Genomic DNA, 23,842 nt, shown 5'->3' with positions numbered 1-23,842 from the left:
AAATTGTCAATGAGACCTCCCTAAAAGTGCAGGGAGAACTCCACAAAGAAGCCTGTGCAGTCTAAAACAAGAGGAAACAAACAGAGAATATAGGATTCAGAAATATAGTCCTTTAGGATGGAGGAGAAACACAAAATATATGTTTCATGCTACACTTGTTTAAGTTGTACAATAAAACGTATTTGTTAATGCTGGTTAGATTTTTGTAAGTCTCCCAGACAAAAAAGAGAATAGGATGACCGTCATAATCAGTAAACCTACCAACAGTAAAGTAACAAATGTGTGTAGAGCATCTCTTAGGAACAATCAAAATTCTACCTGGGCCTTATTAATAAGTCTTTTTGATAATGGTACGTTTTTAGATTGAAGCATGGCCACTAAGCATGAAGGCAAATGTCTTGACTGAGCACACTGAAATACTACTTTTCAGAACTGCATGGTCTCGAGTAACAATGGTGACTGAAAAATATTGATGAGAAAAAAGAATAACAGAGCGGATGAAAAGGAAGGAAGCAGATGGAGGACAGTGACAACCTGGGGCCTGTTCTCCAAATGTGGATTAGTCTTTTGGATGCATCAAATTGTCACTGCAACATAAAAGGAAACCATCACTCAATAGTGCTGCTCAGTTCTTGTGGGAGGAACTAATAGTGATTGGTGCACTGGTAAGAAGAGCATTTCAAATTAAGAGAATAGTGTGTGATTGTTATTACGGTTTAGTGGTCCCTGACTCAAGAGCCTCCCTTGTGGGAGGGAATAATTCACATGAATTGACATTTTTGATTTATTAGCCCGCTGCACAAAAATATGCGTGGTAGTTTAACTGGTGATCCTTAATTGGTTGTTAATAGGAGTGTGAATGGTTTTCTGTCTTTCTGTGTTAGACCTGGACTGGCAACCTGGCTGCGGCGTACAGCTGGGCATGCCTTACAGGGTTGTAATATTAAAGCAAAGCATTTCTTCTTATGTTCTTATGCAACGCAAATTTGCAAAATGCTAAATTAATTAAAATACCTTGTGGTTCAGAGTAAGAAATGAGCTTCCTCGACCTTTGTAGCCCACACTTTATCTGTTTTCAGGCTGTTTCAGACTACTGTACTCTACCACTTGCATTGAATCTCTGAATGATTAGTCAGAGGTTATTTACTGGGCAGTGTAGTTGTAAGGCTTTGATGAGATCGAGAGGAAAAAAAACCCAGATTGTATCCTGAGTGATTTAAGTCTTCATAGTATGTCAAAATGCAGCTATAAATCTGTGGTGTGCTGTAAAAATCCACTATAACTGCAAATACTACAAACCAACAGAAGAATACTGGAAAGGAAAAAGAAATGAACAACATAGAAAATGACAGTGACATTACTGGGTAGTGCAAATCAATATTAGTACTTGCTTAGGAAGTTTTTCTGTGAGTAAATAAAGATTTTTTTTTCTTTAACAAAACGCTTAATTCTCTACTTTCATTTTTAGCTATTGTGCAGCTTTTGGTATCTCATACATCATCCTCTGCTGAACTATAGTTGAACCCTCTTTATTGGTGCTTTTAAATAAACTCACTATTGTTCAGGCCATTTTGATCAGCCCACTTTGGCAGGTTAGCTTGTCCTTAATGTTAACTTGCCCTGTTAAAATGAACCAGCCTCTAATTTGAAAAGGAGCTCACAGAGGTCATGATGGATGGTGTTTTCTTTCCAGTGGCAGGAGGTCACACGAACTAATATCCCACATCTCTCACATGCTTGTGTGTATAAGAACAGACATGAAATTGTTTCTTTTCCTCATTTTTAATCCCATTCCACCCCCTCCCTTTCCCTTTTCATTCCTAGTGCTTGTTTCCGTTGTTATCGCACCGTCTCCTGTTTGCCTTTAGTAGAAAACAGGAAGGTGAGCTTGCTTGTGAATATCAGTACGGCAGGTTGTATAAGCTTGTAGTCCCCCTGGATAGATGGTCAAGTCACCCATTTCTCATGTTCACTTCTGTGAGATTTAGTAGGGCAGATTGGTTTCAGGGTTGGCCTCGCACTGATGAGGGGAAAAGAAAAGGGTCGTAAATGTGTCCTGAAATGTGAAAGAGAGAGCAACAAACATGATCACGGTGGAGCTGCAGGGTGCTGTTTGACCTGTGAATGCTGCTTTACCTGCAGGGAAAGAAAACTGCGGTAATTTTATTCATTCCCAGTACACAGCATCTCTCAGCAGTGTTTTAAGTTATTCGTGTGGCTTTGCTATTTCATGATCTGTTCTCAAACACTGAAGCAGTGTTACTTGAAATGGTATAAAAAAGCCCAAGGGTAACCCTTATACAATCTTATATTTCATACAGCAAATATTAGCGTGTTTTTGTGCCTATTGACATTGTGTAGTATGTGTAATGCAGTGTTAGAGTTAACGTTAGCATCTTTAAGTTCCTCGCACAGTTGTAGCTCATACTCTAACGAGTAAAGCATGTTTTCAGATTATTATAAATTTGTTTTTAGTACATTTTTTTTTAAATACAGAGATTTGGCAAACTGAGAGAAAAAGAAAACAAAAGTGTTAAAAAAATACTTTTTTAAGTCAACTCAAGTTTGCTTATATAGCGCACTTAAAAAGCAACAGCTGTTGACTAAAATAATCAAATGATATAAAAATAAATGGCAAAATTTAAGACAGAAAAAAATAGATTTACAGAAAAGTTCTGCTGGTTCAACTTTCACCTGCTACACCAGCCTCCAGGTGGTGTCCAATTATCGCAGTGCAGCAGTTATGACAGGATAGTTTGTTTTATTTAACACAAAGCTCTGGTCCTTTCATGTGTTTGAAAGAGGGCCTTCTCATTGTGTCTTTGTTTAGGCGATTGTTGGAGTGCCTGACAAAGTGGATTGACATTCTCTAAGCTGTGTACTTGTATCTACAATGAGATTATCCAACACTCATTCTTGTAGCGTACTGTTAGGGCTATTCAGATTCAAGGCAGATTATGTAAACATCATGCAGAGATCTTGTGTTAACCTGCGCTGTCACACAGCAAACGTGTGCCTCTTACCAAAAGCAATCAGGATTGAGCAGCTTAGCAAATGTGCAGGAGATTTATATAAATTTGTTATAGTTAATCCTTTAAAGACATGAAAGGATAATCCATCCAAATTACTGTTTTCAAAACTTTACATGTGCATGTGGCAGATTTAAAGACAATGTTTCCCATGAGGTAATAATAGCTGTCACTGTTGCCTTATCTTTCAAAATTGCTACTTTATTCTAGAAAATGAATTCGGTCTCACTTTGTGGAATTAAAATAAGCTTATATTATAAAATATGTCTTTTCATCCATGGAAACCACCTGAAAAACTGTTTATAAGCTGACAGATGACTTGTTAATTTTAAATTAATTGCTCCAGATGGACAACAGAGACATTTCACTGTTTACAACGTGTAATGAATTTCTTGAATAATAATGAACTCAAATTTAGAGCCCTTTTTTGCCAAGTGCTGCATTCCGTGTCATTACAAGCACCGAGATGAGTTCTAGTTAAAAATAGGCTTTAAAATTTTTGAAGTTCATTTTTCTCTTTAATTTTTCCTCTCACAATATAAAAAGACTTGGCAGTCTTGCCAGCATCAAGGTGTAATTTATTTATTATATGCTGCTAGTTTAGAGTAGTCCATTAAATCAGTTCTGGGAATCACTTCAGCTGCAGTATTAGAAACAATTTACATCACTTTGCAGGTAGTATTAGAATCCTTCAGTGACCGCCCAGCTGCCACTTTCTCCACTGCTTCATAAGTTGCATCTGTTGGGTGTTTTCCAGGTGGTTTTGATTTGCTTCTCTTGCTGTAGAGATTTAAAACCAGAGTTTTGTTAGTTTGAGGTGTGTGTGTGGTGTATATATAGATAGATATAGACAGACACACAGACAGACAGATAAGATTATTTAATTATTTACTGGTGGCTCTATAGCTGTGACTTGGTTTTGAAAGGAGCTTCCAAAGGTGGAAATTTTCCGAGAATTGCAGGGTTTTTCCTTGTTTTGTTTTGGCACTTGGTGCTGGCTTCATTGCTAAGAGTGGGCCATGTGAGAGTGTGTGCACTGATTGATGACCAGCAACAATGGTTGTTTTACAGATTTTCAGCGTATTTTTCTAGATACTCCCATAGAGGTGATCAATCTTCATGAATAGAAAATAGGAATGATAAATTAAAGTGTAAGCTCGGAGTAAACTGTCAAACCAAGAATAACACAGGCCCTGTATAATTAAGAACTAGTTTCGGCCTGTTTCCTCTTGTGATAATGATTTTAAATGTTCTTTATCACAGCTGTAACAATGTTGGACCTCCAAATGGAGGTTTGGCTGTGCCAAAGTCTGCTTTTCATAAGCAAAGCCATTCAGCAACAATAGTGGCTTTTTGCAGCTTGTCCATTCGAATCTCTTTGATTTTATATCCATCATAACTATCTGGATCATGATGTTCCTGTCACACGTTGCTGAAGCAACAGCAGCTTCTTTTAATAAAGTCCAAAACAAGCAATTTCAAACGATTAAACACAAGACTAAATAAATGATTTTTCCCACCTGCTACTGTCTTAATTTTAAAATGAGGCAGGAGGACAAAGCAAGGAAATGAGTCCTTCTGATGCAGATGTCCATTAACCAGAGAAAGGTTGTACTGCTGTGTTTTGTACCTCACTACACCATTTAGTCAACCTGTCACTGATCAGTTCACTGATTATCTTTTTATCTTGATTTATTTCATTTTAACAGGTGAAGAAAAACTCAAATGAATGCTTATCTGGAAGATAAGCGCCTGCATGGCCTGTACACCTTTGGAAGTTTCTTTTCTGACTGAGTTGGATGTTTAATTGATTATAATTGAGTGAGGAGATTTATAACTTACAACATTTGAAATTGCAGCTGTCACATTTCCCTCTATCTCCCAGTCTGCTTCTCCACTCAGATGTGAAACTTTGCTAGTATGCAACTTTTTATGAAACAACCATGGAAATTGATACATGTCTCAAATGCTAAAAGTAAAGACATGTTAATTTCTGTTTTTTTAATGTAATTTTATTTGTACAGCATCAAATTACAACAACAGTTGCTTATAATAATACCCCAAGAAAACCCAGTCTAACAAATGACCACCTTTGAGAAAGCACTTGGTAACAGTGGGAAGGAAAAACTCCATTTTAACAGGAAGCAGAACCAGGCTCAGGGAAGGGGTGGTCATCTGCCACAACTGGTTGGGGGGAAGAGAGGATTAAAGACACGCTGTGGAAGAGAGCCACAGATTAATAATAATTCATAATTAAATGCATTAATGTATATAAACACATAGTGAGTGAAAAGAAACAATGCATTCTCTGAAGCCCTTAGCAGCCTCGCCCTATTGCAGTGTAACTAAGAGATGAATCAAGGTTACCTGAGCCAGCCCTATGCTTTATCAGAAAGGAAAGTTTTAAGCCTAATCTTAAAAGTAGAGTGTCTTTCTCCGGAATCCAAACTGGCAGTTGGTTCCATAGAAGAGGGGCCTAAACGTTAAAGGCTCTCTCTCCCATTCTACTTTTAAACACTCTAGGAACAACAAGTAAGCCTGCAGTCCGAGAGTGAAGTGTTTTATTGGGGTGATACGGTACTATAAGATCATTTACATAAGATGGGGCCTGATTATTCAAGACCTTCTATGTGAGGAAAAGAATTTTATATTTAATTCTGGATTTAACAGGGAGCCAATGAAGAGAAGCCAGTATGGGAGAAATATGCTCTCTCTTTCTAGTCCCTGTTAGTACTCTCTCTGTAGTATTTTGGATGAACTGAAGGCTTTTCAATGAGTTTTTAGGATAACCAAGTAAAAGTTAATTACGATAGTCCAGCCACATTAGTGTTTTAAATTGTCTTGCTTGGCAAACTATTATGTTTACAGCATGATCTCAGAAATAGGTTGTGAAGCGTTAGGCCACAGAGATCGCTTGGCAGGCTCTTGGCTACCGCTGCACACTGGAGAAACATGTCTATTCACTGGCCAGTTGGCGAATGGTCGTTACTGGCAGCATCTAAGTGAAATTGGTTGGATACAGGTGTATGGTGCTGCACCACAAACCTCCTTGCAATTGCTTTTTTGTCAGCAGATTGCAGCGTTTGCCCATAGTGTGCATGCTCTGTGCAAACTGTCCAGGTACTCCCCAAGCAGAAGTGAATCATGGCTTTTGAAATGTGTTAGTTACAGCAATAGAAATGCGGTAACCGAAGGCAAACATTCTACATTCAGCTTTGTGTCACACTTTTTCCAAGTTTCACTATCGCTCAGCGAGTAGTTTGCCACTTTTGGCAGATAAGTCAGCGTCTTCCATCCACCTACATGTTACCATGGTAGCCTGCCAGTAAGCAAAGCAATGATGGTGCAGCACCTTTTTTGCAACCACTTTCACCTAGTGACAGCAACGACCAGCAAGCACCACCAAGCAGTGGTTGAATACAAATATTAGGCCTAACCGAAGGTTGGAAGGTGTTGCTGACTGGTCTCTAGTCCTGTGTAAATGAGGCCTAACATGACATTTTTGATATACTGTTTATTACTGGAGTCATGTGATTCCTCTAGACAGGGATTCAAATGAGAGAAAATACTAAGTTCTTTGGTAGTTCTTGATTGACCTTTGAGATATACTCTATAAAATATTTTAAATTATCCTTGTAGTAGCGCTAGGAATAAGAATATGAAAAACTAAATATGAACAAATCCAGTCAGAAAAGACTGAAAAATTACAGTTCTGTTATTCAAACACCAAAACTCTCTATAATACTGCAACATTAGGTAGGATTTTTTTTTCATGCTGGCAGTTGTTTTATGCCTGAACATCACACGAGTAAACAGGAAAAATAATACATTCCCTTCAAATTCATCTGCTGCAGCCTTGAGTGTTTAGGCACAACTTCTGTACAGTATTGGCACCATCTCCCACAAGAAGAAAGTGACTTCATTCAAATTAATGAGGTGGCTGAGTTTTTACACACACACAGATAAAATTGTTCTAAACGCAGCTTATGGAGCATTTTGGCACATGAGGATATGCAACATTCTGCGGTTGTAGATAATTTTTCACCCTCAGACTGATCCAGTCAAATCATCAGCAATTATTTGGAAGCAAGTTTAAAAAAACATTTCCACCAGAATGGACCTTTTCATTACAAAGTACGTTTCTATTTTGCACAGCAGTCAGTCATCACTGTGAATGAAGGGGTGCCTCCATAATGAAAGCGAGGTCAAAATCCATTGGTGCCAGCACAAAAGTAACCACAACCCTTAATTCATTAAGTGTTTAGGCACCACTCTCTCTTTGAAACATGACGGCCTGATGTGAGCTAACTCGCTGCAGAGAACAAAGTTTTGAATATTTCACAGTAATGCAGTTCGCAGTCGTAATGATATTTGACACATCGTAGCGAGTAAGGAGTGTCAAACATTATTACAACAAAGCAGTCGGAGACAGCCAGGAGAATGTCGTCTCTCATCAGCTGACAGACAGCTTGCGAAGCGAACTGTGAAATAATTTGTCTCATTGTCTGGCAGCCAGGAGCAGGACTCAGCAACAATAACAACAAGCCCTGTGGTCATCTCTCCATCGTTTGTTAATAATCCTTCATTTTTCTGACTCTTCTCTGCTTGCAGTACGCGTCAACCTGCCTGCTAGGAAACATCATGAGAGAAAGTTTTCCTCAAAGAAAAAAAGAGCTGTTTGAAATTCAGTTTGGTGAATGAAGAGCAACAAAAATGTATTATTCTTCTTATGTGAACATAAATAATAATTCATAGAGAGCCATCATAATTGATGATAGCTAAACCTGTCCCCTACTTTCATGCTGCTATGCCTTTGAAGTTTTCTATTTTGACAGGGATGGATAAAACACAAGCTCAGTATTCTTTGGTTTTTCACCACTGAGTCCTTTACTTTAGATACATGCAGGTAGCCCAAAGCAGTGTTAAAAATTCATTACCATGAACTCTAGAAACTGGTTTAAATCACCACATCCTTTTCTATGAATCAAACGTACTGTAAATTGCACAATGAATTTTAAAATTTTAATGGCAATTCTGCAAAATCACTAAACTTGGCAGTGACTACATTGACTTTGTTTTTCCCAATTTATTTCAGTGTGGTTAATAAATCTTTCATTTAAAAAGGAGATAGTCAAAGCAGTCTGTTCAATTCTTTTTTATCATTATTTCTGACATTACTTCTGTTATTTCTGGTCTGAATCATCTGTCCTCATCTTTACTGTGTAGAGAAAAAATGGAAACTCATTTTGAATTAGGATTTGAGAAACATAGTCTTCCCTACCTGCACGCATTGACTCAGGCAGAGCAGACGGCTGGGTTTGTGATAATCCCTCATCTCTTCATTCTGTGGGTAGCGAGCAGGAGGTAGGTAAGACTGGTATTATACTGCTCTTCGGCGAGGAAAGCAGGCCACGGTGGAAGCTTTAGGTCAAAAAACAAGAGTCAGAAAGGTGGATAGGCAAAGAGCATCCCTCAAGAGGCCCAGTGGTCAACAGTGCATGGGTCTTACCTGTCATAGGTCTCTTGGTGTCGAGAATGCAGTGGAGAGGAAACTCGGGAGCCAAAGAGGCCAAACAGTCAGAGAGGAAGCAAAAAGGGTCTTTTGACAAGTGCAAGTGTTCCAGTGAAGCCTAGAGGATTAAAATCAACTCGGTTCTTGAGCCTTTTTTAAGTGACTCTTATGTAAATGGGTTGACCAAGGTCAGAGGTACTATATGCAGCATAGTCCTCTCTGTTTTCTTCTTACACAAAAAAAGTGCACAAGCAAACACTGGTGAACATCGTTTCATGTCACAGTACTTAAAGTCGATGTAAGTATCCTCTCCAGGTGATGATTTTGTGTCTCTTCTCGCCAACTTACAAGCACGTCCTTGAAGTCCGTTATTAAATCAATTTGTTGCCCCAAATGCCATCATGGCTCACAGCATTCACCAGAGAGTACACCTTGGCTTCTTCCTCGCCTCAGATCCCACTGGCAAGGCTTTGTTATGCCTGGTCTGAGCCACATAGATAGCACTGGTCCTATCTTTCTGCTTCTGTCCACCTGTCACAGCAGTCATTCACCTGTGTAATCAAATTATCAGGGGCCCAAAAGAAGCAGACGACAACAGGCATTAAAATAGGGAACAAAGAAAGGGAAAGCAGCAAAGACTTCTGTACAATGCCATGTCCAAAATTATATAACTACATATTATTGATGTAGTAAATCAGTAATAAATACCTAGACATTTTTATATTAACAGTAGGTAATAATACTGTGTGTTTTTGGGGGGGCCAGAAGTAATGGACCAAGAAAGAACAATTGACTTCTAATTTCCCTTTAGCTGTACAGAGCTCAGTACTCTTGTACTTTTTTCATTTAATAATAAGTATTTATAATTTATCTGAAAATTGATGAGTGTAAAGACAGAAATAATTAATGTTCCTGCATGCATGTGATGTTGTTTCCACTCATTTTGTGGCCAAGGACAGGGTTAAGGTTCAGAGCAGCAACATTGATGTGATTAAGGACTTTTAGCTAGCACTGGTTGTGTTATTTTTAACATATGACAAAAGCAGATTTTTCAGAATTATAGCTGAATTGATTTATTTTTACATGAGGTATTCTAGGTTTATTTAGCTTTAAAATTAGCTGTAGCTCACTTACTTTAACTTGTCTTTCCCATTAGTTGTGCTACTTACATCTTAGATTGACCATCTTAGATTTGCTTTTTTTCTCAAGGTCATTTACATATTAATGGAACGCCCACTGATTACATTTTCCATCCATTTTCTTCCCCATATTCAGTTCAGGGTCATGACGGGGCTGGAGCCTATCCTAGCTCTCGTAGGGTAAAAGCCAGGGTACACCCGTGACAGGTTACTAATCTATCACAGAGCTAACAGGGAGACAGACCTTCACACCTATGGCTAATTTATCATTTAACCTAACATCCATGTTGAAGTGTGAAGCCAGAATACCTGGGGGAACCCATGAAGCCACAGGGAGAACGGCTAGCCGCCACAGAGAAGGTCTCAGCCAGTGAGTGGATTTGAACCGTGTGGATGGCTTTGAAACCACTCACTGTTATACTGCTGTTCTGACTAATCTCCGAAGCCAGAAGAAACCGTTGTTGAGGGAAAAAAAGAGGAAATGCCAAATTACTCACAAGCAAGACACAAAAAAAATCAGTGTGAACACGTCTTGTGGAGTGATGAATCTAAAATTTAAATTTGTGGTTCAAGTCACTGTCAATACGCCCCAAGGTCAGGAGAGCAGTGAATGTCTACGGCTATCTATAACAGATAGAATCTCCATTTCAGCAAATGGTGGGGATCGTATCAAAACTGATGAAATTATGAACAGAGAAAAGTACTGTCAGATTTTGATCCACCATGGAATTCCATGTGGAAAACGCTGGATTAGAGAAAACTTAATTTTTCAGCATGACAATGATCCCCAACACTGCCTATCCCTTAAAAGCATAGAGTGTCTGGAGAGAAAACACACACATGGAGCACTACCATTCATGTACTGGCCTCCTGAGAGCCTGGACCCCAACATTATATATAATATTTAAGAGTGACTTCAGAGAGAACAGACCAAAAGACAGCCAATATCCAAAGAAGAGCTTCAAATGTCCTTCCAGAAGCCTGGAGAACTTTTCCCGAAGAAGGCTGTGTTGAAGAACAAAGCTGGTCATACCAAATACTGACTTTCAAGCTTATTGGAATTGTACAGACTTTGTTTTTGTCTTATATTCTGTATTTCAATTTATGTTTGCCCATGTTTCAATAAATCACTGCATCTTAAAAGGTTTTATCAGTTGCATGTTTAAAGCATATATCCCACTTTAGCCACGAGCGACTATTTTAGTGAAAGTGACAATTTTCCATTCTCAGTGACAACTGTAGAGTCTCACAACTACAATTTTAAATGATAAATTATATAAATATGCAGAGCTTCCAGACAAAGCAACAACAGCATGACAAGAATGTTTCTGGCACTTGCCTTAACAATTCAATTTTCAAGGTTGAGAATTGCAATGCGGAGCTAGTAATTGCACTGGATTCAAGGTGCATAATTCAGTTTTGAGCAAATTTCTTTAAGACACAAAATGGAAAATAGAAAATGAATTTGCTTATTTATTTACTACCATGAAAAAAAACTTGGCCTTCATTAAGCTCGTTGACAGGATGTAACTGTCATGGTTTTGGGTCGGTGACCCAGTATTTTGTGTTTTAGACTTTTTAATTTTGCTAAATTCATTTTGAGTTTGAGAACTAGGCCTATTTCTGGATGTTTTTATGTTGGGTTTTCTTGTTTAGTTACTTTAAGTCATCAGTCATCAGTTTATTTTCCTGTTCCCTGAGTCCTGTCTCTGTGTTTCTTGTCTAGTGTTTTCCTCCTGTTTTCTTACACCTGTCTTTTTGTTTTGTCCTCAGCATCTTCCATGTTAAATCTGTTGTTTCCATGTTCGTTACTCTCTGTGTCTCCCCCTCTCATCGCAGTGTCCTTTGCCCTCTCTCATCCCAGTCATGTCTCGGTGTTCTGTCTCCCTTACCTGTTCCCATGTTCTTTCTCGTGTTTCGTCTGTCGTGTGCTCCCATGTTTGTTTATCCCCATCCCAATTTCACGCTTGCATGTCGTATGCGTGCTACTTCCTGTTTTATTTTGTCAGTCCCTCGTCTCATGTGCCTTGTTTCAGTTTTGCTTCCCCTGTCTCGCTGTGTGCACATTTGTTCCTGCTGTGTTCCCATGTGTTTCCTTCTCCCTGATCATCCCTTAGTGTGTCTGTGTTTTCCCCGGTCAGTTGTCACAGCATCTGTTTACCCACCCAGTATCTCCATGTTCCAGGTCTCCCAGTGTTTTCCAAGTGTTTAGTTTCCCAGTTTAGATTATCATGAGCAGTTGTTTTGTTTTTTTTAATTTGACTGTCTTACTGTGTTGCAATGTTTATTAGCAGCCTATATAAAGGTGATTCATTCATTGTTCTGGCTCGTGAGAACACTATGCCACTTTTTCTGCTATAGTGATGTGTAACAAAAGTCCAGACTTGAAAAGGGAGTCCTTACAGTTTTCCACTGCAGTGTTTATTCTGTATTTTTTGACCTTTCTGATGAGTGGCAGGCAGTGTGAATTGCTGCTTTGTCTACAGTAGCAGAAGCAAGCACCACAATGTCAAGTGTATTCAAAAACTATAGCCTTTCTTTTAATATGCCAGCTTTTTTTCACATCAGTCAAAGAGCAAGGACTTTTTATACAAAGTGTTTTCTTCTCTTTCTTTCTTTTTTTTCTGCTGGCATTTCCACTCTCGTTTCTTCATGCACATATTCAAAACACATTAAAACAGGTGCATAGAACTACACCGTAAAGTGCATTTGAAACTATGCATCAATGTTCATCTTTTTCCTAACCTTTCTCATTTATCTCCTTTTGTAGGTATGGGGACATGGTGCCAAAGACAATTGCTGGAAAGATCTTTGGCTCCATCTGCTCCCTGAGTGGCGTCCTGGTGATCGCTTTGCCCGTCCCTGTCATTGTCTCCAACTTCAGCCGCATCTACCACCAGAACCAGAGAGCAGATAAACGGCGTGCTCAGAAGGTACAAGTTAGTGTCTTTATCTCATGTGCTTTGACAGGGACAACAAGGAATATGTGTGGCTGAAATCAGTGGCTGTGTTAAATCGTGTGCACATATTACCAGAGGAGTGCATGCTCTTTATTTTCAAAAGGCCAAAGTTGTAGTGCAATATGACACATTATTAAGTTAATGAGAATAAATGGGAGGATGAAATGTTGAGTAAAACTTTTGGATGTGCGGGTACTAATAGTTATTTCTAAAATGGGGAAAAAAAACTTTTGAAGGTCCTTTTGTTTTATTCACATCATTAAAATAATGGATGTGAGTTTAAAGATGTTGATGACAGATGAATTTCGTTCATATGAAAGACACACAGGTATTTTACCAACTTTAACAAAAGGAGCTGGTGAAAGGGACTGACCCCAATTAGGAACTGTACAACTGCTTTGCGAATGAATGTCCTTCACCATAATTCATCCCACATTTTTCAGCACCATCATACACACAAGAAATGTGTTGCCCTTCAGATGCACATTAACTTAACATACTTTTAGACACACTCACACACAAGTTGTGTGTTTCTTAGACACACACTAAGTACCAAATGTTAGCCAGCCATTCACTACAATTCCCCCAGTAGGCTTGACCTTTCTATGGGGCTAGATAAGAGCGTTATTAAGTTAGAGAGCAGCTGCTGATAGCTAATTGAGGAGGGAAAAGTGTGATTTGAATCCTTACTGATATTAGAATCCTAGATGGGTGGTTTTCTAATTAATATACTGATTTCAATCAGTTCAAACACAACAGCATGAGCTCTCTCGCACCTTTATTGAGTCCAGTGAGGCTCAGTTCTGAGTAAAATAGGTCTGATAGAGGCAATGAATTGGTGAACCGGTGAAGTTGGATTTATCCTGTTAGATCAAACCTCAGTCAGTCTCGGTAATATTTTCATTCAAGAAATTAAGAAAAACCTTGTGTACTTACATCTGGTTTCATAATATTTTCAAAAGGCTGCCCAGTTGTGTATGTTTCATAAAAATATGACGCACTAAATTATTTTATTGTGTCATTGCTACTTTAAAACACTGTTTCCCACTGATGTGGTATACAGAAAATACAACCTCTGCAGTACTTCTTCTGTAACACTTTCATAACAGATGCGTAGTTACTTGTTCATTGACAGAATGTCTATTGTTTTGATATTGACATGCTTAAGTGGGCATGGTCGTACTGTTGCTAAGCAACAGCGACTGACAGTAGGGCTGACCAAATATACTCCATGACCCAGCAGCTTTTTTTTCCCATGCATTTGTTGTGCAAGTTGCTTTTATATTGATCTTGAAGGATTTTTTTTTTTAGATATCATCTTTCAGTGGTTGTAAAACATTTTTAGACCACAAAGGGACCATAAACTCTTCACACTAATGAAGTTCTTTTAGCTTTTTGATGCTTTTCAGGCTTATAGTGCCTATTAAAGCAGTGAGGAGGCTCTCTGGGAAACATAGCCCACTCTCAATGAGGAATTAATTTACAAAAACATTATTAAGCTGTTAAAGGATAATTAAAAAGAAATAACATTTTATTGCTGCTTTTTGCCGTGGTCGTTGAGGATCTTCCCTCAATAGAAATCCCTGATGCAAGTAAACCATTATTCACATTTTAAAAGCTTAAAGGCTTAAAAACTAATGTTCAAAGTTGAAACAACGGACAGGACAACAAAATGTAAGCAAACACGGAAGTGCCAACGTGCTTAGAAAGAAATCTGATTCAGCAATTAGAGTTAAGGTCTATAGGTGGCTTTAATATAGTAATTTAGCATAAATGTAAGTCACGTATAGATAAAACAGATTTTAAAAAAGAAAGTAGGTCTGGGCTTGGTAATGTATTAAAAAAATTGTTACCTTGCAGTTAATAGGAAATGAAAAATTAACTTGTTCTGGTATTTCAACATGACAAGCTACATTTAGTCATGGCTTTAATGGATTTAATCCTATTACACAACAATAATATCCCTCACACACGTTGGTGTTTTTGTGAAGCTTTAGTTTATCTTGGTCATTGGCTGCTTTTTCACTCATTTTCAGTCCAGTCTTTCCTCTGAAAATGGTCAGATAGAATGTTTTTGCTTTTTAAGCCTCTTAACACTGACCTGTGAATCATTCAAGCAGAAAAAAGGCACTTAACTCAAGGGATGAGCCAGTGTTGTGCTTACACATAATACACGTTAGCAACAAAAACTAGTTCTAGATTATAAATTTTAGGCACAAGAAACAAGAGCCTATCCCAAAAATATATAATTTCTTGCTACTTCTTTAGTTAAATCTATTTAAAAAATGCTAAAGACAACATGGTTAATTAGCATAAAATAGTGTTTTTGCTATTTAGATGATTTAGTGTGCAGTGTGTCGGTAAAAAAATGATAAAAGTGCATAAGTGGAGGACAAAAGAAAAAGTGGCAGGCCTGAAAGAGCAGATGAACAGTATGTCAAAGTCATGTCCTTAGAAAATAGCACAAGACACCGACACCAGCCCTGAGAGATGCATTTGGCCCTTCAATTGATCCATCTACTGTTCACCGAAGCCTCATTAGAAATGGTGGAAGGGTGGCTGTCAAGAAGCTCTTCTTGACATATGACAGTTATGTAGCAGGCAAAAAAACAGACCCAGATGCAGATGCAAAACTACACACCAGGAAACACAAAGCAGGAGGACACACGACCATGAAGGAGGACATGACAAAGGACAAGAGGAGACTCACAATTTGTACTCAGAAGATAATGGCAGGAGAGGAAACAGGTTGTAACATAGCTGAGTTTATTTTGTCTGTTTCAAATGATTGTCAATATGTACAAAGGAAGCACAAGAGTGTCTACAGTCATCTGTTAAACACAGCAGAGGCTCTGTCGTGGTTTGCAGCTGCATTTCAGCAAGTGGTGTTGGGGACCTTGTCAAAGGTGGTGTTGGGGATCTGGGCAGAAAAACTAAGCAACACTATCAGTCGTAGACCAGCATGCCCAGAGCCTGAACCCTGACATTAGCTAGAACAGTCTGGGAACAAAAGGCAGCCAAGAGATTTAAATGTTCTGGGGGGTTGGGGGTATTCCTGAAGACTACACGAAGGTTTCCCTGTGAGAGTTCAGGCTGTACTGAAGAATAAAGATGGCTGTATATATATGCTGGCACATGTTTCAATAAACCAGTGAAACAATTCATTGTTTATCCAGCAAAATATTAAAAAATTATGGACTACTGCTCATGGTTTTTGTATAGTGTCCCCCAGTGAGCTATTTTTGATCTAATAAAGTAATTTCTTCTTCTTCTGCCTTTAATATAACTTAAAACAATAAGAAGAAAAATCAAGGGGAAATATCTGTTAACTCTGTTCAAAAATTCCTTTTCCTTTTATTACTTTATATCTCCTGGCCTCCCATTTCACTCCAGATCTCATTCGTCTTCATTCTTCTATAACCACACACTGCTCTCGGTTCCTATTACAATTATGTAGTCATCAGGGGATTTGATTTTACAAAAAGGTCTTCTCGTGTATCCATCGTAGCTTCTCAGTCATTAAATAGAAAGTAGAGAAACCAAATTGGGCTTAATGATAGTTATTGCCTACTAACTACTGGAGTGTATGCCTCAGTGCAAAGTACAGTCTGTCTTGAAGTTCAGTAACCCACTGAGGATATAACTAGCCACAGAAACAACCCCTGCCCTGATACTAATGTTCCTAATTCCCCAATAATTTGAAAACCAAACGTGCAGAGGACGAAGACAGGTTCCTCTTTTATTCCTTCAGCAAATCAGCACTGCAGCACAGTGCAGTCAGAGTGCCGATAAGTGTCGAGGCAGTAAATGGACTGAGGTCACACCGGTAATGGGACAGCAAAGTCAAGTGGAGCCACACTGAGAGATGGCAGGTTGTTAAGGAAAAAAGTCCTGAGACCAGAGACGTGAGGGCAAAACAAGACGATGGGAGCAAGAGAGGAAAGAGGGATGGAGGTCTGACAAGAGTAAAAAGAGTAAGGGAATAAAAAGAAGACAGAGGAAGCAGAAGGAAGAAGTGTGAGAGTGGTCTGATTGGGGTAGAAGAAAGAAAAAACAGGAAGAGGGCTCTATATAGCAGTAGTTTCAAGGCTCACTTGTCTTGGAGGTGAACATTTTGAACCTTTCTGCTGTCTGACTGTCAGACTGTGGGTGGTAATGTTGGAGCATATAGGTCTGATTTGTGCGGTCAACTGAGACCACCGATGAAGTAAAATCACCACAATCATGACTGGGTTTTAGTCAGGATGTTGAAGAGGCTCGTTCGGGGCACACCAAACTTTAGAGTAATTTCTTAAAGAACTTCCCCAGCCATGAAATACTTATTCATCACCCTTTAGGAGGCATTTACTTCTAAAGTTGAGTTTAGTGAATTTCAACTTTTGGGATTTTGAGGGATTTTTAACGTAACCTCTCCTCCCCTTCTACAGTATCATGCTTTTTTTTTTTTTATGGAGGGTATATGATGTATCAGAATAACAAAGTATCAAGTATTTGATACTTTCATCCAAATTTTTATACTTTAATAGAAGAATGAGGTTTATTCAGGTGGCTTTGGCTCAGGAGGCAGAGCAGGTCATCTGCTAAGAAGAAGGTTGGTTGTTCTATCCCTGGCTCCTCCAGTCTGCCTGTGAAAGTATCCTTGGCCAAGATACTTAACCTCGAGCTGCTCACAATGCATTCATTAGAGTGAGAATGTTAGAAAGTGCTTGTGTGATTGAGAGATGCTGTATAAAGCGCTTTGAGTGCATTTGCCATAAAAATAACACATTCAGACGTAGCTGTATGGATTCCACATTCTCTTACAGTGAATTGACATGAATAATTATCTTTTCTATCGTCAATCTCTGACTTTAATCATGTCTGGGGTTTTCAGTTTTATTTTACAGTAGTATCTTAAGGTCACGAAATAAAGCAGTAAAGTATATCAATTGAACTCCGTGGACTTTTTCAACATATTTGAACAAGCAAACATATGACCAACTCTGAAACAGCTCCTTTAGATTAAAGCTGTATGAAAAACACAGAAAATGTTTAATCATTTTCATAATTTGAATATATAAATGACATAAAATTTCAGAAAGACCTAAGCTTAAAGAGGCCACTAGTGAATTTAAAAGCATTGTAGGGAATATGGGGAATTAGAGCTGTGGGTGTTTTTCTCTTGTGTTTTACGCTTCATGTTGTGGGTATTTGTATGCCATATATTATGTTGTAGAGGTTGTATTTAATGTTTGCTACCTTGGTCAAGAATCCCTTGTGAAATTTGATCTCAGTAGAACTTCCTGGTTAAATGAAGGTAAAACAGATCAATCACATTTCAGCTTGGGTGCCAATTGTAAGATTCTCCTTAGGGAATGATATGTGACACCAAACATCCAGTGTCTTCTATTCTGTTTGTTATTGAAATGTGTGGCATCATCATGCCTACATCTAAAGAGCTTCCTGAGACCTTTGGGATATTTATGAATCTGGCACTGAGGTCAAAAAAACTAACCATTCCAGTCTAAGGAAAATATTCTAGAAGTAGAAAAGATTTTCAACAACATGAGAAAAAATGCCAGTCTGTCTAGGGCTAGACTAGAAGTCTCGGATAATGTAAGATTTCATTACAGGATGTGCAGGTAATGCTTGCACCTGTTGCTATTAGCATGCACGCATTTATAGTCTGAAAGAGAATCACAAACTTAACCTGCATGTGAAGCTTGCCATTAAAAAGTTCTTTCTATTCAAAATGAACATTAGAGTAAAACTGCAGCTTGCTAACATGTACGCAGAGACTTTTTGGAATAATGGATAAAGATAGAAGCTTTTTGGCCACAGTAACAGTGGACATTTTTGTGCATTGATTACAAGATGGCTTGAATCATATGAAAAGATTGCTTGAAGATAATGTGAGGCCATCTGTCCAAAGGTTGAGGCTTTTGTATTATAATGAAACATGCCTTCGAAAATTAATTTCTCATAAGGAAGCAATGTGAGTTTTCAAAGTCAATGACACTACATAGATGTTGTATCTTTTTTTTTAAAAGCGTAACAAATTATTAGAACTAAGAAAACCTGAACTGGAAAAACTAAGGGTCAAACAAACAAATCTGAAACCTGAAGGAGACGGAGAGCAGAGCAAACACGGGATAAGATACACAGGGAGAAAACACGGAGTTAACACAGATGGACCAGTGGCGCGCACAAGAGAACACACACTTTGTAAATACACACAGAGGGCAAGGAGGAAACTACACACAGAAGAGAGACACAGCTGAACCTAATGAATATGACAAGACAAGGAGGATGCAATCTCAATACACTAACATCAGACACAGACCTTCAAAGTAAAGCAGGAAATACACTGACAGAACAAAGGGAACACAGAGTAACATGAGGGGCATAGAGACCAAAAGCTAAGAGCAAGAAATACAGAACCCAAAACACTAGTAAACATGAACCAAGAAGAGACTACAGACTACTAAAAATAATAATACAAAATCAAAACACTGAGTCACAGACCCAGGACCATGACAGGTACTGTGGTGAACATGGGTACAAGCTGACACAGGGGTGCCCAATCCCAGTCCTGAAGAGCTACCATCCTGCAGCTTTTAGATGCGTCCTTGTTCTAACACACCTGAATCAAATGAATGGCTTGTTATTAGGCCTTTGCCAAACTTGATGGCATGCTGAAGAGGTAATCTAACCATTTGATTCAGCTGTGTTGGAGTAGGGATGCATCTAAAAGCTGCAGTAGCTCTCGAGGACTGGGATTGGGCACCTCGGTTTGTTTCAGATATTTATATACATTTTTTACTTACTTTTAAATTATTTGGTGGCAAACATATTTTTTCTGTTTGGCATTTTCATGATGATGAGTTTTGTAGGACAAAACAATAAATTCATTATCATTGGTAGAGAATTTTCAGTTACATTTTCACTAATATTTCAATGAAAGATTCATTCTGTCCTTCTGGGGCTCAGACACACTTTCAAATCAATGGGATTTGAAGGCCATCAAAAGCAAATTGACCTTTAAAAGGCCTGGTTTGCAGTTCGTTCAAGAGCATACACAATGGTTTACAGCATAAAAATGAACACTACAGTGCTCAGTTGGAAAACAAATCATTTTTATTGCAGGTAGACAAATATTGATCCATGTGTGATACCTTTATCAACTATTCAGGGACTTGATTTTAAACCAGTTTGACTTAATCTGCTTCAATACTTCTCACTGTCTTTGACCTTGAACTAAATGAGACTCAATCACACCTCTGGATTTTAGCAGAGTTTTCATGTGTTTAAAGTAAAAGTTTCTTAGACAACTGTTTGGGCTCAGCAGCTCATCACAGATGCTCAGCGCAACCTTTTGCACTTACAGAAGAATCAGAGATGCTTATTCTTTCATATTTTTCCCTTTCTTGTGTCAAGTAGTACTTTTTGATCAATAATAAAGCCAGGCAGCTTGTGACGGTAATTTCACTGGTTCCTAATTCATTCACTCTTCAGCTGCAGAAAGAAGCAGTCAATGATCCTCCCATTTTACCCCTGCTTCACATACTGACCACGTACATACACAAGCACTATTATTACCTCTCAGGTTCCAGCTTTTCATACAACTTCACAAGTTTGACAGGCAGTTTTTGAAGCATCTAAATATTATTTTTGAATCATGTCTGGAAAGCAGATGTTCTTCAGTATCTCCTGTTTCTTAAATGTATATAAAGGGGGTGAGAGAGAGAGAGAGCACAGTGGGGTGAGGTTAAAGATAAAGCTCACCTTACAGTTGTCATAATATCCTCTTCATTTTATGAAATCCTTAATGCAACGTCTCTCTCATTTCCTGTCTCCTTTGTTCTATTATTTTATCTGTCATTTAAAGCAATTTTATCTTTTTGCTGCAGCAGAAAGGGAATAAAATAAACTGATAAATGTTGGCAAACAGGCTTTGCAATGTTGTGAACTCAGTAGGTTCTCATGGGCATAATTGGCACTAATGCAGCAAATTATCAATTTGTGCTCGCAGCACCATTAAATGCAAGACTTGGCTTCGTGTTGCATTTATATTTTTCTTAGTTTGAGCCCATTTTTTGTTGTTGTTGTTTTTCTTGGTGGACCGACTCTTTAGTTTTATTCTGTTTTAGAAGAATCAATCTGAAGGGTTCAGACTCAAAAGTCTCACAACTTTCTGCCAAAAATTGGAGTTTCAAAGAGATCATCGTGATTCTTCATTCTTTATTTATGATTAGTCAGAGTTTGCTGCTCTTCCAGGGATCCAAATAAAATGAATTATAAAAAAAACAAACAACTCGGTATCAATGGACTGGAAGGAAAAACTAGAAAAAGCGAAGCTGTAAAGAATCAGAAAATATAAGGGCTAAAGTTACAGATGAAAGAATAAAAAGTTAAAAGAAGACATTCATTAAAAAAGCTTTTTGATTCAATCTACACTGCCTTGGCAAAATTGTTGTTAGACATTCCAATTAAAGCTACAACTACCCAAGAATTGCTTTCATGATTTTGATTGTTGTTTTCTCTATAAAACATAAGAGATCTTTATATATTTAAAAAGAGCACTGTGTTAGACTAAAAAATGATCAAAGTATTTACATATTATTTAACTGTTTTAAACCTGTTTAAAGGTCCTCATATTCGTGCACACCTTTAATCTAGAGTTGGTATAAGCCTCCAGTAACTTGAAATCCTATCATGTTTCCCCCAAACACAAAGACAAGCCATTATTGTAGAATTTGCTGTCTAAAACCTTTTTCTAGCTGGTGACTTCAGCCTCAGTCAGCATCTTTGGGAAAAACTGGAAACTGAGCCAGGCCTTATCGCCCAACATCACTACTGGGATTTCAGCTAAATGTGAGCAAAAATCTGCAGCAGCTAGATAACAACATATTTATGCTCAATTCAGACTTGAAATTAAATTTTCAGCAATCCCAAATGAGTGCATTGTTTGGGTGCCGACTTACAGACATACTCAGTAGCAGCATGTTACAGACACAAGAACATGACAGCAGTCTCTGTCATATATAATGAAAGAGACAAACTTGAAAATGCAGAGATAAGAGCAGTCATGTAGTAGCTGTGAAAATTACTACAGAGTTTGTGTGATGAATTGGCAGATTCTCATCATTAAATAGGTATTAGTCATCTTCTCCGACCTCCCGCCTACCTTGTCTGATGCTGTGACTTCTTCTTCTTCCCACACCCAGAAAGCCAGACTGGCTAGGATAAGAATAGCCAAGTCCGGCAGCGCCAACGCCTTCCTTCAGAGCAAACGCAACGGACTTCTCAATGAACTGCTGGAGCTGACGGTGAGAAAGACCCCTGACCCTCTGAATGCAAAGAACCACCAACGGCAAAGTGGGCGCGATGATTTCTTGGAAGCTGTTTTAAGTGTGCTCATTAAAAATGGTGCAATGCCAGCAGGTTGTAATTCAGTATTAATCATATTGTTCCTTGTCAAACGCCCATGTACTAATTATTTCAGTTCACTGCAACTCAATAGCTTGGAGGCAACAACTTCACATCTGCAGTACACAAACACAAGCAAAGTGGCAACAATTACTGTCAAATAAACAGAGAACAATTTAAAAGTAATTTAGAGGCTATAAAAGAAGAAGTTGGAGTCATTACATTCTTGTTGTTATGCAGGGCAGAGGTGATAGCAGAGGCTAATAATGCTCCATGTGAGTGTTATCTGTGTAATAACACAAAGTGCTTTTTTTTTTTGTTCATCAGTCTGAGACTTGATTTAATCCGTGTCTGTGAAAACGGTAAGCTGAGGTTATCTAGGATGTAAGATTGTTGTTACTTGCTTGTCGAGTCGCTCTTGGTGATAATTAGGTTGTTAGTGCATTAAAGGAGGCTTCAAAGCAAAACGGAGCCACTGAACAATGAAACAGTGGAGACAATAGAGATTAACTTGGAAGTAGTTTCGAAATTCAGTTTCTAATGCCTAGCCTAAGAACATGCATCGGTCTGTTTCTCTCAGAGGACATAAATAATTATTTACTCTACTGTAATGCATGTCTGCGCGTAAAGATCAGCTAACTTTCTACTTTTTGAATCAATCATCCCCCACTCTACATTTACTCATCTCTTTTATACAATATATATGTATATATATTTTATAACCACCATGGAAAAATGTGTTAGGTAATGTGTGAGCAAATTGCCTGAATCCCATCCATCTAGACCATCGCTCGTGTTTTCAGTGACACACTCCCCTCCTTGCAGATGGTTACTAAAATCCATTTGGACCTAATAAAGTCCAGTGTGAAAGCTCATGGGTGTCTGCAAGTGGTTAGAATTATCATATAAATGCCATCTGTGAGCACTGAGCACCCCCCTTTCCTTTTCGTGTCTGTGATGAAGCTGCCAGAGTCCTGGCGCATCAAATTACGATGGTGTCAATTCTGACAGTCGGTGACGCTGCGTGGGTCCGAGGTAGGAGTGAGTGGAGATATATGACAAAAATCACTGATTCTGTCACAGTCATTATTTAGACTAGAAGTTCACTCGGGGTCTGGTTGCATCTTGGCTTTTTTATTTGTTACTTAGATCACGGGTATTGATAATCCTGTTGAGTTTTATGGTAATCTTGCATACGAAGGCATTACAGCTTTATCTCTTATCTTTTCTTTTTTCCTGGAGTCATTTAAATCTATAAAAAACTGCTCAAAACAGTATCACAGAGGAATGGTGCGTCATGCACTAAAGAAACAAAGAAAGAAGCCACACACCCATAAAAGCCAGCTTCACTTATATAAAAATCAGCACATACAAGAACGCGCAAAAAAAGAAGGCTGTAGTGAGATAGGACAATATATATAAAATAAATGAGCAGATCACTCATTTACTTGATGCCATCAAGCCTTGAAATATGTATATATACATATATTTGTACTTCCTGCATTCCCATGCCATCAGCTATGCATTAGCACATTTTCAGGTTTCCCAAATGATCCACTTTCCACCCCAGGAACTGAGTGTTCCTAGTCTTGATAATGCGCTTAGACCAAATCAAATTTTTCATAGGTATTATAAATCACCTTATGTCACCCATTTATTTTTGAAGGTTTACAGCATCTCCATTTCAGAAAAAATAAAAAAAATAACTTTTTCCTTTTACAGAAAGTAGGGATACATATAAGTGTGTTGAAATAAGTCTAAATTATCTGTCTGGCAGCTCAAAAAGGTGAAACA

At 38.3% G+C, this 23,842-nt stretch overlaps 1 protein-coding gene across 2 annotated transcripts in view; it reads left to right on the top strand.

Moving 5' to 3' along the window:
- Nucleotides 1-23,842, top strand: part of LOC134626912 (potassium voltage-gated channel subfamily D member 3-like) — an 83,753-nt gene that overhangs the window by 51,900 nt on the left and 8,011 nt on the right. For both annotated transcript variants that reach the window (XM_063472807.1, XM_063472806.1), the window contains exons 3-4: nucleotides 12,451-12,613; nucleotides 21,847-21,948. In XM_063472807.1, coding sequence (XP_063328877.1) covers nucleotides 12,451-12,613; nucleotides 21,847-21,948 — 265 coding nt within the window. The remainder of the gene's footprint in view (nucleotides 1-12,450; nucleotides 12,614-21,846; nucleotides 21,949-23,842) is intronic.

The sequence above is a fragment of the Pelmatolapia mariae genome, linkage group LG5 (genome assembly GCF_036321145.2).
Source record: "Pelmatolapia mariae isolate MD_Pm_ZW linkage group LG5, Pm_UMD_F_2, whole genome shotgun sequence".
NCBI classification, from domain to species: domain Eukaryota; kingdom Metazoa; phylum Chordata; class Actinopteri; order Cichliformes; family Cichlidae; genus Pelmatolapia; species Pelmatolapia mariae.
This window is presented reverse-complemented; position numbering and strand designations above follow the sequence as displayed.